Source organism: Ctenopharyngodon idella, chromosome 21, assembly GCF_019924925.1.
Source record: "Ctenopharyngodon idella isolate HZGC_01 chromosome 21, HZGC01, whole genome shotgun sequence".
NCBI lineage: Eukaryota > Metazoa > Chordata > Actinopteri > Cypriniformes > Xenocyprididae > Ctenopharyngodon > Ctenopharyngodon idella.
The window spans coordinates 20,038,437-20,055,145 of record NC_067240.1 but is presented as its reverse complement, the minus strand read 5'-3'; the positions used below and the strand labels follow the sequence as shown (position 1 = coordinate 20,055,145).

Genomic DNA, 16,709 nt, shown 5'->3' with positions numbered 1-16,709 from the left:
AATTTAGATGTTTAAATATAGGCATTTAGATGAAATTAAGCAAATTTATATAAACATTTGTGACATAGCCTATTACTAATAGCCTACTTATTACAATACATTTAAAGCATTTCCATTTTCAAGTTTTTATTGTATGCTAAACATGGAACGATATTGCTGAAACAGAACAAGCTGCCACTAGATGGTGACAATCTCTTTAATATATCCCTAAATCACCAAGCACCACACCCCAGACAAGTTGCTGTCATTTTACTGTAAAAAGAAAGCACACATTTTATTCCTTTAGCAAACAGTCTTACAGAACAGACTGTAGGCCTACTATTACAAATATTTTAATCTTATAGGTGTTGTTTTCCCTTACTGTATGTCATATAGGCCTGTTGCAAAAAGTTAATATGGTTAAAGGTTAATTGGTCCACGTTTTGTATAGCTTCTAATCAGTTCTTTATTTATATTATGTGTATAAGCACATTTAGATCCATTATTTGATTTTTGTCCATTTATTTCTGTTATGTGTATTGTGCCATGTACTTGATTTGAATGTTTTAAATTATTTAATTATATATGTCGAATGGCATTCTTTGTATTGTGTCTCAGCATTAACCCAAACTCTGTTACACCTGCCGTAATTCTAATCTCATCTCTCTCACTGTTAATACCATTCAAGTGACTCTAGGTACCATTGGATTTGGTTGAATGGTCAGAGGCAAATAGAGCAAAACAAGGTATGAGGAAGTTTCCACTAACAAATGAAGTGTGTGTCAAATTCTTTGTGGGGTGGCTTCACACTTCAAACTGTGTACTATCTATTCATCTTTGAGAGTATCACATGGCCCACAAAAAACTGAGTAGTTGCATTTGCTTTGGCATGTGTGAAGCAGCTGTGTGGGAGTAGAGGTTATGAGCAAAAGAAGAGGAAAGTCACAGCTTGTCTGTAAACCCATTTCCTGTCTGCACATTATCTGAGAAAACAGAGATGCTGGTCTGTGTGTGTGTGTGTGTGCGTGTGCGTGCGTGTGTGCATGTATGTGTGTGTTGTTGTTGTTGGGTGTAATGCATTGCTAATGAATTACTATAATTTAATTACTTTACCCTTGATAAAGTAAAGTAAGGGATTACTTTACTGTAATTTTCTGTAATTTAATTTTAGCTATTTCTGATGTAATTGCATTAAATACTCTATAGATTATAGAACAATTAAGACATTACAGATAAATAGCCAATTAACCATGTTTGATAGCTTTAAAGTGATATTAATTTACTCACCCTCATGTGAGGAACATAAAAGAAGATATTTTGAAGAATGTTGGTTGTCAGAGTTTCAGAAACCTTTGACTTCCATTGTATTTTTTGTCCATACAATGGTAGTCAATGGAAAATGAAACTGTTTGGTTACCAACATTCTTCATGTTCATAGGCTAATATATAATTTTACGTTTCACAGAAGCGAGCAATACACGTTTGGAACGTCATGATGGTAAGTAAATGATGAAAGAATTTTCATGTTTGTGTGGACTATCCCTTTAAGCATGTTTTCTTTAAATTTGCTTTAAATGCATTTCATAGCAGTTGACATAAATGTGGTATTTTTGAGGTAGACTAAATTATTAAGAGAAACCCACTCTGGACCTTTAAAAACGCTGTTTAACTCATTATTTCACATGCTTGTTCAGAACACACACAGTTAACCATGGCTTGAGGCCACTGAATCTTGACAGCTGGCGGTTCCGGCGCATGCGCAGAGCAGCCGCAGGGAGGAAGCGCGACAGAGCAGTAGCAACGGACGAGCTGCGGCTGATATCCCCTGACACAATTATGTCTGTCTCGCCACCACCAGTTTCTCTCAGGTATCCGTTTACCGGAGCCTGAATGGCGTTGGTAACTGTGCAGCGGTCGCCTACTCCAAGCGCAACATCCAGCCCGTGCGTTTCGGTGAGTGACTCGCATCTTTCTTTTTTTCCGACACCTTCAACCGCCTCGGTAGTTTTGGGCTCATTTCCGCTGTTTCCTAAGGTCCATTTGTCCTCAGACGCTATAGAAACACGCATGCGTGAAATATAGACTTGGAATTACATTGTTGTCCATATGGCTTATCAAATATCTGGCGAGCGTGCGACATGGGCTGTATCTCAGTCGTTGAGATTTTCTGCAAAATCTACCGGTTGTTTGCAGTGGCATGTCACAGACAGGAAGTGTTTCATAATTGCTGAAATGACTCAAAGCTTCTTTTTGACAATGTATCAAATAGTTATATTCAAATGCAAATTTGACTATAACGATGTGATTGGTCTTCAAACGAAAGTCTTGTTGGAACCAGGAAGTAAACAGCTGCCCCCTTAAAAACTGAGACAGTCATAGTAAACAGGCTATCTGTAGTGTAGTGAAAAGGTGAGATTATAAACGCCCAAAACTAGACTGAATAGCAGGAGGCAGCATTTTTGTTAAATATAACGTAAAGCAAGGGTTTTCTTTTTTTATATAAATGACCCCAATATTTGTTGATCTCCTTGTCAGGGACCCCTTCACCATGTAGGCAGCTATATATTTTAATGTATAATAACCATTTAAACTGCCAAAGCAATATATTAAAGCATGCCTTCTACCCATTAATTCGATGTGTAAAACTGAAGAGAAATATTTTCAGAATTATTTGTGTAGCTCTTTTCAAAATAAATTTGATTTCAAGGAGAAACTCCCTAGAAAAATTAACAGCACAAACTATTCCTGAACTATTTAACTATTCTTGTGATTAATCATAATTTCCCTCCAGTCTTTAGACAGCAGAATGAATATTATAAAGGTCAATAATAATATTGTGTTACACGCAATACAATTGTTACAAGAAAAACAATTTGTTTGTCTCAAATTTACCTAACACCACCCTCTGTGGGTCCTTAGACTCCTGTTTGAAATCACTTGGCCTAGAGGAATGTAAATTTGTATGTAAAGATAAAGGCTAAGACCTATAATGAAGCAAAACAATTTTTTATCACTACAGAGTCATATGATATTTCACTGTTTATTTAGTTGCTAAAACTGCAGCCATGATGGTGCTGTTAAAATCTGGGTCAGTTATGACAGAATTCGAAGGTTTGGTTCCAGGTAGGGTTGATTCAGGTTCTAGTAACCAATATCTGTTTTCATCTTCTTGAGCAGTACACTTAATCCCAGGTGACTTCCAACCTGTTTGTTAAATATCATCTGTTAAGAATAACCAGTGGACAAACATTATCTCTTATAGGCACTTTCGTTGTCTTTCTAAGGTCTTGTATCATGTGACGTCGGCAAGAAATCTCATGTGAGAGTGATTTCTGTTTGACTTCTATGGAGCACCAATACTATACATGCAACAAATCAAGTCTTAGTTTGCTGTACTATGAGTTAACTATACATTTATGTGAACTATGCGTATGACTATAAACTATTTGAACACATTGGATAGTGAAATATTTTGGAGGTCTAGTTTGCCAGTCATTTGGCTTAAAACCAAATGATTCAAACAGAAGTTTTCTGGAGTGAAACATTTCCATAATGCAAAACACTGAGCTTTCATTTGGGTTTATGCAAAACATGCCCATCTTGGGTAATGTCTATCTGCCATGAGTAACTTGAGATAAATTGGTTCTCTGATAGCCCTGTCTTTTTTGGCACATTCAATATATTTCTGAACATGACAAATCTCAGGCTTATTGATACAGTGCATTTCAAATTAGGCACAATATTGATGCGGCTCTGTTTCATTAAAAACAACAATGTTCCCCTTGTGTTTTTGAGATATAATTATTATTGTCACACAACTGGTCTGGTGGAAGTTTTTTCAGTGTTTACAGAGCCCGTTGTGTCATTGTTTTTTGTTTTTAAAAAAAGCAAGTTTCTAAAAAATATCCTGTCAGCCTTTTTCAGACTCTGTCTTAATATGATATTGCGCCTCACTTTGTCTATGTTCTGCTATCTGGAATAAAGATGGTACTGTGAACTGTTCATTTTAAAATCTTTTAGGCTTTAAACTCCAAACTCTTCTTAACATGTTCATATGCATTTAGTATGAAATCCCCATCTCTTCAGTTGATCATCTGCTCTGAATATAATAACGTGGGCTTATGCAATGATCTAAGCCGTTAGACCCAAATAAATGGTGCAGCATTTGAAAGGTCTAATAAGCTGCATGGATGGATAGAATTTATTGATCACATATTTAAGTAGGGCTCTCCACAGCGATACTCCATGGGGTCTCAAATATATATATATATATATATTTTATTGTATTTTTTTTTTTTTTTCCAAATTAATTTTTGTGAGAATTGAAAATATGTGCAAAAATACAATATTAACTTAAACCAAAACTACTCTCATGAAACCTTATAAAATGCAACACTCGATTTGGTGTCCCTGCTCTGTCTCTGCATGAATTGATATCTTTAAAAGACCACTGTATTAAAGATTGATTTTGATGCTAATCTTTACATTGCATTTTCATCTTATTGTTTATCCTCCGAGTTATGACTAGAGGTAATATTTTATGTTGCAGATCAATAAGAATAATACATCTCTGTTTCCTTTTATTATTTTTTTAAAGGAGTCTGGCAGTGGGGAAGATGACCGCCGATCTCAGCCCAGAAGGTAAAGGATAAACTCATTCTCAATGAAGCCTTGATGTCTTAAAAACAAGTAGTTATAAAGGCACAGGGCCTGTTTACACATGGTCACGTCATGCATTTTTTTCTTTGATTGGACCGTGAAAAGACCAGGGGCTTAATGTATAAAACCTTCTGTAGATTTCATCCTAAAAGTGTGAGTAGGCACAAAAGCTTGATTTGGCGTACTCACAAAAGTTTTCAGATTTATGTAGATTCATAACTTTCTAAAACATCCAGGTTATAAATTAAAAAAAAAAAAAAATTACTGGACTACATAAAAAGAAACGACAAGTCTTTTCTGTGTTCATCCAAATACCATCTTCATCTTCAAAAACACAGGAAGTAACTGGCAAATATACACATAAGTCACATGATCCGCACACAAGTCACTCACATGACAACCAAGTTGTCCACATAGTATCCTTGCCAGAGCTGATGGTAAGATCCATTTTAGATTGTGCCATAAAAGTGGGTGGAAATAGGAAACTACATGTGGAAGAGTACCGTAAGCCTACACATATGGATTGGTATCTTCTGTTTGATTCCCACCACACATTAGAACAAAAACTGGGTGTGATTCGCACCTTGCAACATCGAGCGGAGAGTGTACACACATATCCTGAGGCCAGAGAACAAGAAAATAACTACATTAAACATGCACTGAAAGAATGTGGTTATCCAGATTGGGCATTTACAGGGCTTGAAATTAACTTTTTTACTTTGTAGCAACTTCAAAAAGTTAGGAGTACTAGCAAAAATTTAGGAGCACCACTAAAAAGCTTTGTCATTCACTTGTCCAAGTAAAAATGTTGCTTGTATGGGAAAAAAAATAGGATTTTTGTGTTGTAGATATAATTTATTCTGAAGCAATGTTCTCAGTGTTCATTCAGCTTTGACATTTAAATCTGCATATTTGTGATATTTACCCCGAGGGCATTTTTTTTCCTTTATAAAGGGCTTTTTTCCCTAATCTTATTAAATGTATGCTTCTTCGTTCATTTTAAATTCTTAAATTTGATCAATATATTCAATTAGAATTAGACACTATAGGGCTGTTACCAGTCAAATTAAATAATTTACACTGAAAAATTACAACTGCATGAAATAATGTTATGAGATTTTTTTTTTTTTTTTTTGAATATACAAATATGAAATGTTGGAAAGAATGATACTTTTAAACATGAAATTAAACCGCCAGTAGGTGGCGGCAGGTGACCATCTTAATGAGTGAGCCACTGAGTAGTAGTCATTCATTCAAATGATTCGTTCAAACGGACAATTCATTCAAGACAAGATTCATTCAAGATTCTTTGACTCAACCGATTCGTTCAAAATGCTGAATCATTCAGTAATGAAAACACGATTGTGTTGTCATGAAATGCGCGATGGTTCTGCTGTGATCTTTGTTTGGAACTATCTTCGCTGCTGAAACAGAACAAAAATAGTCACTATTGTGTCTAAAATGTAAGTGATTTAATTTTAACTACTTTTTACAGTTTATTGAACAGTTGTTACATTTTCAATCATGATGGTTTTATTCAGGATATTCAGGAAAACTGTACTCTTGGACGTGTAATGTTGCTTAACTGTATCAAATGTTATAAATATCAAAACTCAATCTCCCTGTCATGAGACAACAGAGCGCAGTGAAAGGGAGTGAGTTGATGGCTAATATTAACCAACCTAAAAGCTGCTTAAAACTTAATAATGTAAAGATGAAGTTTAATTAGTAATGTGAACGGTGGACCGGTTACTGTATCAGCTCACAGCAGGCACATACTGTGCAGTAATTAGCGAACGTTTTGTAGAGAAAGGAAAACAGGTCGCACCTCAACAATTTGCACTCGCACAAATGCTCAGAAATATTTTTTGAGGTCGCACACATTAAATTTAGGGAGCGTATGCGACCAAAATGGTCACAATTTCGAGCCTTAATTAAAACCAATATAAGATGAAAAAGGAGGGCAAAACAATCAAGAGCAAGTACTAGTGTCCATAAAAACCATGTGGTCATCCCCTATGTGGCTGGAGTATCTGAGAAGTTCAGAAGGGTTTTCTCCAAGCATAAAATTCCTGTGTATTTTAAACCAGTGACTACATTGACAACATTTAGTCCATCTAAAGGGCCAGATTCCTAAACACCTTAAAGGGTTAGTTCACCCCAAAATGAAATTTCATTAATTACTCACCCTCATGTCGTTCCAAACCCGTAAGACCTTCATTCTACTTCGGAACACCAATTAAGATATTTTTTATGAAATCCAAGAGTTTTTTTTTTTTTTTTTTTTTTTTTATAAATCTCTAATAGAAAGCAACGAAATTTCCACATTCAGGGTCCAGAGAAGTAGTAAAGACATGGTTAAAATAATCAACGTGACTACAGAGGTTCCACTTTAATGTTATGAAGTGACAAAAATACTTTGTGTGCAAAAACAAAACAAAAATAATGACTTTATTCAAGAATTTTCCCTGTCAGTCTTCTACGCAGTTGATGCAGTGAACGCAGTGCAGAGCTTCCGTGTTTACGTCCAAATGCCGGCTCAGTATTGGCTTATTGGGCTTATTATTAAATGAGCGGTCCTCTGCAGCCATCTACTGGTTATAGTGGTAATTTCATGTCATTTTCATGTTAAAAGTGTTTTTGTTTTCCACCAAGTGACAGAAATCCTCTACTAAAGCATAGCATATTTTACATGTAATCACCATGAATGAAAATGAGAAATGTAGATCTTTAATTAAAAGTTAATTTCACTGCACAAATGTAGAGTAAAAAAAACAAACAAAACAATAATAGTGTTTAAAACATTACATGTGTTGAAAAAAAAAAAATTATTTTACCCACATATTGCCAATCTAACCATTTTTACTAATATAAGGTTTGTCTATATTCTTAATGAATTTTAATAAATATTAGCTGGTTATTTAATATTATTAGAAATTAAATCAATATTCAGGAATTGACTTGTGTAAAACCTACTGTATTGTTCATGCCTACCCTAGTATACAAACAATATATTATTACAAATAATTCATTTTTTTGGAATTCTGGAATCGCCCCTGGCGCACGGTCTAGAGTGTGTGAACGGTGCGCGCATATTTACACTGTTTATTTTTTATAAATCCCAATATGTGTGGCATATGCACATTTCAATTCCCTTTTTGTGCGAATGCAACGTTTATACATCTGGCCCCAGGTGTAAATGCCCTCCGAAATGCTTTCAAGACTAATTTAAATCCGATCACTTCAGGAGGTGGTTTGAGACGCATTCCAAGCGATACTGGACAAGTGTAAATGCATCTCTTTGTTGAAACTACATATGCAAATTTTACTCCTCCCAAAAACGTGTGAGATCTTATTGGCTGTATGACATTGCCAGTTAATTGCCAGATATGGCAGCGCTCCTGAAACACGCATCACAGACTGCCACTGAACACACAATTATCTTCATTAAAAGTAGTGAGACTAAATTATCTTACCAGTTCTTATGCCGCTTTCTCTCTATTTCTCTCTATTACGGTCTTTGATCTTGATATTAGCTGATTATAAATAAAATGCAGCTCATATCTGTTGCTTTTGTTGATGTGAACTCCATTAAATTTACATATAGAATGGCAATTGACAATCAGATTTATATTCATTTTGCGGAGACACATTTATGTGGTCAAGTGTAAATGGAACAGTTTTAACAAATTGGACAGCTGTCCGATCAGTAAAAGTGTAAGTGTGAAATCACATGTACATAATCAAAATACATTATAATATGCATACTGCTTGATGTACTTTATATTAATTCAGTAGTTTAAAGGCAGTCTTTAACTGGAATGAATGCATTGATAGATTTATGCCCATATCAGAGGTACCCATGTGAAGATGTCACAAAAGGCTTCCTTTCATGTCACAGGTTATCATTCAGTGGTCGGGAACCCATGACTCATGAGCTACACCTGACTCTTTGACAAAAATCATTTGGCTCGCCAGGTCTCTCACCCTTTACTAACTGATCGATAAAAAATTCGACATCACTAGAGATCAGCAATTCCTTTGTTGTAGAGCCTACCGAAGTTGATAAAGTTTATAATAATAATATATTTCAAGTTGTACCAGCCAAAGTGCGTGTTCAGTGCTGTTCGCGAGTGTCACGACAGCAATCAACGGCAAACCACTTACGTGTCTGTGGTAATCTAGAAGAGCTCCTGCTGCACTCAGATTCAAGTGGCTATGCGGCTTGTTTGTAGTAATGGCGAAAAGAAAGATTTTTTTTTTTAACAGCAGCGAAAATTTAAAATATTTAAAATAGTGACTGGACTGAAACATCCTTTTATTGAAAGTTGTGCTCTGCTGTGCCAAGGGACATTTTGAAAAATTTCACCTACTTTCGCTTTTGCTGCATAGACCTTTATGTCCTATAAATGTGTCATATTTATATCTGTATGATAATCCGCCTACTGAAAGCTGCGCGGGACTGTTGGCGTTATTAATAAAGAAACGTGAATAAAAGAGAAAGTAAAGAGCGGGATGTGCTTGGTATTAAAAAGGAAACTCAAAGCCGCAAAAGAGAACCGAATCCGCTACTGAAAGGATGTTTCTGTGTGCGCGCTCCGAGTGGAACACGGACAAGCATAGTAGCCTTGGTCATCGGTTGCGCGCCTAAATGATCAAATACACAAACTGTCAAAATGCCCGCATTGGTAAGTATTCACATAAACACAGTCGACGTAAGCACTCACTGACTTACAGACACACACACACACAGGTTTGTTTTGCTATCAAACTGAGGACATTCCATAGGCATAATGGTTTTTAAACTGTACAAACTGTACATTCTATCCCCCTACACTACCCCTACTCCTAAACCTACCCATCACAGTTTTAATAAAACATTGTTTAGTATGTTTTTAAAGCTATTTTAAATATGAGGACTCATGAAGTGTCCTCACATTTCATGTTTACATTGTAATACCAGTGTAATAACTCTTAAGAGAATTTATGGTCCTCAGGTGGTAAATCAACCTCATAGTGAAAGTCCAGCACAATGAATTGTATATTGCAACTTATTTATTGTTTGTTGCATATTTGTGTATTTTAGCTGTGTATGGACCATATAAAGATACTATTATTAAAACATTATTGAGGAAAAAAAAAAAAAGAAAAGAAAAATTCATTAACAAAAAATGAAAAATTGTCTCTTTGGTCTAAAAAGGTTCCCAACCCGTGCATTAGGCAGTCACACGATCAAGGATTTTTATAATTTCTTTCTAATGACTAATACATTATGACATAATGGCAATACATTGCTTTAATAGATTGATGCAGAGTAAAGAAAGCTCTCACTTTCATAATGTCGTTAAAGCTCTCAGGTGAAAAGTTGAAATTATATAACAAAATCTTTCCCTTAAGCGGTTACAATGTTAAAAGATTGTTTTCTCTAAAGATAGTATAAGCTCTATGGTATCTCTGATCTTTAGAGCTGTGTCAGAAATCAATAGCATACTGTCCTTAACTAAACTGAGACCTCACTTGCTCTTCTCATGCGCATATCATATAGTTTTCCTGTTGCAAAGCAGTGACATTTTAATCAGACATCCTTAAATGATGATTAGTAAGAGATTAAGAGTATACTTCCATTTTTTGAGAGAGTATCAAATGAGATGGGAAGTTCTCATATATCAGTGTCATTGAATATGCCATCAGATATCGGACCTCTTTAATAACACATTGCATGCTGTAGATTGACAGATCATTGAGCCGCAGCTCTGATTTCTATGAACATTGTTATCATGATAGCAGTGACATCTTACGAGTCCTGCTCTGAGATCCAGTGATTTCGTCATGTCAAGTTAGACGGTCATTTTGTGTAGTTTTTCCTCTCATGTTCGCTCATAGAGACACCCGAACAAGCAAGTTCAGCCAGTTTCGTCTTTACTCAAGTTTCCATAAATCATTGTTGATTTTAGAGTTTCTGCGTCCTGCAATATTTCCTATTTCTTTCATAGCCAGCAGTAGTAAATCAAATCACTTGTACATACATCATTTAACCCCAACTCTTACAGTTTTAGTGTGCTTGCATATTTACATCACTTAATAATACTACTTAATAAAGCAGCAGAATAAACTGTATCTAATTGATGTGCATTAATTGGTATCTTGCTGAAGCTGACAATGGGAAACACCAAAACTACTGGAGTGAATTATACATTTTTGTGTTGTTGGTTTATTAACACCGTAATTTCAGTAAGTGGGAGTAGATTTTTAGAAGGTGTTTGGAAATATTGTTCTGTCTTGATGAACTTGAAACAGGCCAATATATTCTGATTTATGAAGAATAGGCCTGCAAGTAGTGGCTCAGTGGATCACAAAAATAATGGTTGCAGTGTTTGATTCATGGATCGGATCATTTTTCAGATCAGCAAAAATTTCTGTGGCAATTGTAACTTTGCTTTCCATTTATTACTTAAAGCACACTTACTTCGATACCACAGCAAAAGCTACTAGCCTTACTAATAAAGTTCAAACATTATTAATGGAAAGTGAACAGTCAGTAAAAAAAAATAAGATCAAACACACTAATTACAAGCATAGATGTACAATATAACAAAGTTACAAATAAAGTAAGGTGTAACTGTATTGTATTTAAGTACAGACATGTAATAATTAGGCCTAAATGTAAAAGAACACTATAGTGTTCACTGTATAAATTAAATATAGATTAATCATGGTTAAAGCTGTGTTTTGTTGTTTGATTAACATTAATGACGTAGACAGCGGAGCAACAGGCGTTAATAGGTTGCTGTCACTTTAAGCTTTAAGAACGAATGCACGGATCCAGTATAATGATACACATTTGATTTCTTTCTCAACGTTCGTTCATTCGTTTAAGACATAACCAACTGTGTTTGCAAGAATACTTGCCAAGACTGGTATTTTGATATAATTTTGTGTATGTGTCCGTTCAAGTGCATGAAGGTGCGAAAGAGGAATCAATTTGCTGTTAGCGTGCTATCTGAAACGGCTGTGCGTGCAGATAACAGAGCGCGAGAGTACCAAATTGATGGTGAAATTTAGCAATTAATCCACGAAACACATGCGTGCCAAACCGTAGAGCCTGGTCCGTACGGATCACGGATTAACTGTGATCCATTTAACCCCTAGCTGCAAGCAATGGTTTCCACTGGAGTGGTTTTATTAGTCATTGCCGAAGGGCACCAGAAAGGTGAGTAGAGCGGCATGTAGAACAAGTCAAAACAGGGATGGAGACGCTGGTAAGAACGCGGGAGGGAGGAGGATGAGAGTGTTTGCGGTTTTGTAGAGATTAGGCAAGTACATTCATGACTGATCTAGCATATAAAGTTTTTGCAAAGGTGTAAGTCATCGTATACTAATTGTTTTACTTTTTATTGTAGATTTACTTTGTTAAAAAAATCTTGTACTTACTTGTCAATCATTAGACTAACCTGAAAAATAAGAAAAATAAGACTTGTTTAAGCAGGTCTGATAGGCTGTGTTATGCCTGGTATACAGACTGCTATTTCAGCAATCCTATAAGATCATTACAAATCACACCGCACAACATGGATCTAATAAACTTGGGTACAACATGTATGTAGACTGTACGATGATGACACCTATTGAATCATAGGCTACGATGCAAGTTAGTACTATACTTTTATATACAGTAATAAGTATTTTCTCAAGCTTTTTCTCTAAGATAAAGTAGATTATTTTCTATGGAACCCATGTTGCCTTAGCTTGTGCCTGTCTCCTTCCTTTTTAGAGGAAGTTGCCTCTAGTATATAATTGAGACATTGTTGTCTATTGCAACACCTGCTTTGAAAATGGGCACAATTTACTGCCATTAACAAATGTAAAAAATGTTTGTAATTTTTACAGAAAAATAGCAAATCAGGACCATGTAACATTGAAGATTGGAGTAATGGCTGCTGAAAATATAAAATATTACTGTTTTTACTGTATTTTTGATACTTTGTGAGCATAAGAGTGTCCTTATTGACCCATTTTGGTGTTTTTTAAATTTCACTCACTTGGTGAATTGCAGATTTTTTAAAAAATATTTAAATTCTAGTTTTTTTTTTTGCAAATAAATTGAAACTTCCTTCTATGTAAAATAGATATTGACACAGGGTCAGTCACGTGTGTTCTGATAACGTGCTGATGGCCTTTAGTGGAACAGCCTCTTGATGGTCTGCCGGCGCTGTCGGACTTTTTTCTTGTATGAACAGCTGTGTTTTATATGTACTACTGATAATATTCTCACAATTTCTGAGCAGTCCTTTTCTCACATCTATAAAAAGTACATAATTAGATGTCCAAGGGAAGGTGTTCATTCACGTAACGCATATATCTGCTGTATGCAAAATAAATAGACATTTCTTTATAAGAAAAAAATCAACATATGTAAATTAGGCATGGGTCAAGACAATAAGGTTGAATATTTATTTATTTTCATTTTTTACATGATAAAACCCTCTTTGAAAAGTGACATCTCTGCAGTCATCCTCTTTAAAACAACACTGCTAAAGACATACATGCAAGCAGATGCCTTTGTACTATTTTGTACCATACATTAAGTTAAGTAAAACTGGCTTTAAACGTAAGAACACATACTGTGTGAACACCCGTGAAGAAGTTTATCTGATCAGGGTTAAATTAACCCAAAAATAGCAAATTATTGATGGCTTCCTTAAGACCCCTTACACAGGACATGAGCGCCGCTTTGCGACAAAAGCAAATAGAACCCATTATAATCAGTGATGATGTCTACACTGTCTAAACTGATGCCCTGTTTTATTTCTGACATACTTCAAGCACTTGGGCTACTTCTGACAGGAAGAACAAATTGGCCCTGTTTACACCTGGTATTAAATTGCATTTTGGTCTATCAAATCACAAGTGGACAACACTAAATACAGGTATGATTGGGGTCTAAAATGTTTTGAGCTTGTCCAATTTCAACCACTTCCAGGAGTAGTCTAAAACGCATTCGACCGGATTGCTTTTGTAGTGTAGATGCTCATGCGGTTATGTGTTTGAACAGCCACTAAAGACCGCCTTCTCTCTGCCTACTAACCTAATGCATAAACATCGTGGGAAGTGCGCTAGCGAGACGGGATTTAAAATTTGTTGGCTGAAGACTCTTCACATTCGGCATGGTCTTGCGGCTGTCAGAGCAGAAGTGAAAGCTGCTGCTCTCCGCCGTATGTTTTTCCGTCATCTCCCAGAACATTCATATGTAAATTGCATGAGCTTATTTTCGTCCATTAGATCAAAAGATCTGAAAAAGCCCATATATTTACCCGACCATAGACCCTCCCCTCGAAGAAATCAGAACAGAAGTGGTCGAAAGTGGACAAAAGAGACGGATTAAAACACAAGGTGTAAACGGGTATGTGTCTCCCTCGTCTACTTGTGATCCGATCGACCAAAATGCATCTTAATACCAGGTGTAAACGGGGCCATTGATTTGCAACAGTCGCATTATCACGTCTAGTAGACAGTCTCAAACTGTTGTGTCCGGTGTAGACACTATGTTAGTCATTCAGACAGCTCACAAACTGAATTAAGTGTAGCTGAATTAAAATATATGTAGATTTTACCACCCCTACACCAAATTAATTAACCATTAAGCGTTTGACAAACAATATCACAGTTGCTCTCTGAGATCGTATCAGATTGGTTCTCATTTTCCATTCACCCATGTGAGCCATTACCTAATTAAACCAGTTCATAAAACCCCTTGTAAATTATGTCAAGAGAGACCTTGACCTGTTTGGTCCTATTGATTACTCTACAGATGGTGAGAGACAGATCCTGATAATCAATATCGCTGCATATGTGCTCAGGTTTGCATTTTGTGAGTGTGCGTTTGCACAGAACAAAACTATCCAATGGATACAAATCTGGCCGGTAAAAAAAATCTGTGAATTAGCTTAGAATTTCTTGCACCAAAACGATCAACTATATTCTGTGTTTAACATTCATAGCAGAACTGTGTAGTAAATGCTGCACTAGAATGGACAACAAACAATGCTTTGCTAGTAATTTTCACTGTTTATACAAGTTTCACTGATAAGAGCACTATTTGTGTTTTGATGGCCCTAGCAACCTGGACTGGTTTAAATACATTGCCATAGCACATTGTCACATGACAAGCAACCTAAATGTTTACACAGGCCTTGTGTTTCACCTTTGGTTTAGGATTTCAGTAGCTCAGTCAGTCACAACAAGGGAAACTGGGCCGGACAAAAGGCAAGTGCGACCCATGGGAAAAGACCTATCCTGTCCCCTACCAAGGGCTCTCATGATTGCTATCATTACCAAGGGAAATTCCATCATCTTCCCTCTGTTACCTGAAGATAGAACAACCTCGATCGAACACTGCTGTCGCACGCTCGTATTCAGCTAATAGTTATTTATAAGCACTTATTGCAATTTCCTCACTTTTACTGTAGCTTCCTCCTATTGTATAGCTGCGATTTAGTGTGCAGTATGAGGCTGTTTTGATCACATCAAATACGCCTTGTTGTTTGAGATAATTACATTACATAGTCCCTAGTCTCATGTATTTATTTAGACTAATTCAGTTTAGACTGTATAGATACGGTCTAGATTATATGGTTTCCTCAGTTCGTTGTAAGTTTATCACAGGACTTTTATAATAGTTATGTTGGCCTTTTTAATAGTCATTTGGCAGATTATTATTACTTTTAAAAGACTTGCGACTTTAAAAGTTTATTATGCACATATTCAAATCCAATTCCAGATAGCTCTGAATCCAGTTTATTTGTGTTTACTCTCTCGGTTGATAAGGAGTCTGTTGTCCACTGGAGCACATGTGTCCTGACTCCACCCACCATCTCAGTGTCTGCCTCTATTTACTCGTGGAGCAGATGGATACACTAGAGATCCGAACTGAGAGTCTACACAACAAGAAAAATAGTTTTAACGATGAGTTACCACTGAATTATCTCTGAATACGTTTATCCGATCAGTCACTCGAATGCTCAGAAGAACCTGAGTAGTTGCCAGTGTCTTTTAATCGTTTCATCAGCATGTGGTAGAAGGATGAAAAAGCTGTAGTGAGGGTTGCCTCACCACTGTCCGACATAAAGGATGACTTTAGGTGGTCTGGTGACTGTTTTAAGCACCTCCAGAGAATGCCTGTCTGCACACGATGGAATACAAATATTGCTGCAAAGTGGCTTCGTGTACCAGGACAACATCAACACTTTGTAAGTTTGAAAAAGATTAGCATATGTTTTTTATAATGGAAGTAAATTGAGAAGTCCTTTTAATCTCTTTTTGTAATATATATATATATATTTTTTCTTTTTTCTTTCTTTTTTCTTTTCTCTTATTTTTTTTGACCATTTTGGAGTCTTTTTCTTCTTTCTTTCCTTTTTTGTTTTAATTTCTTTTTTTGGGAGTTCTTTTTATTTATTTATTTATTTATTTATTTAATTTCTATTTTCTTTATTTTTTTATTTAATGTTTTCATTTCATATCATTTTTTCTTTTCTTACGAGCATTTTAGGGTCCTTTTCTTTTTTTCTTTCCTTTTTTAATTTCTTTTATTTATTCATTCATTTATTTGCTTTTGGGTATTTTTTGGGAGTTGTTTTTTTATTGAATTTCTATTTTATTTTTTTTATTTCATTTTTTTATTTTCTTTACTCTCTCACACATAGATTCCAAAGTTCAGTTATATTACTAGACCATTGTGCTCTTTATTTTTGCTGTCATGACTGAAAACTGTTGTTCCCTGTAATGAAGGATGTTCAGTTTATCTAACTAAATATGCATGTATTCGTGTCACATGGCGATTGAGCCAGTCAAAACAAACAAAGTATAATTTTACACCTTACATCACTCATATACGATCTTCCTATTCTCAGTAAACAGGAAGTCCTTGCCGCACACACGTTTTTATCATTATGCAAAAACCAAACTTTTCATTCCACTGCAGACCGCAGAAACGTCATTACATTTTAACTGTGTTTTGTATATGTGTGTAAATTAAGATAGCAGCATCTAAGATGTGGCCTTTTTTGTCTTTA

The 16,709-nt window shown here is 35.6% G+C and overlaps 1 protein-coding gene across 2 annotated transcripts in view; it reads left to right on the top strand.

Moving 5' to 3' along the window:
* Positions 1 to 1,705: 1,705 nt before the first annotated feature.
* Positions 1,706 to 16,709, top strand: part of ssh2b (slingshot protein phosphatase 2b) — a 31,674-nt gene continuing 16,670 nt past the window's right edge. Inside the window, exons 1-2 of one of the 2 annotated variants that reach the window (XM_051877030.1) lie at positions 1,706 to 1,932; positions 4,577 to 4,620. In XM_051877030.1, coding sequence (XP_051732990.1) covers positions 1,870 to 1,932; positions 4,577 to 4,620 — 107 coding nt within the window. In that variant the 5' untranslated portion in view covers positions 1,706 to 1,869. Of the gene's footprint in view, positions 1,933 to 4,576; positions 4,621 to 15,546; positions 15,885 to 16,709 lie in introns of those variants that run through there. The other variant, XM_051877029.1, reaches the window with a different exon arrangement.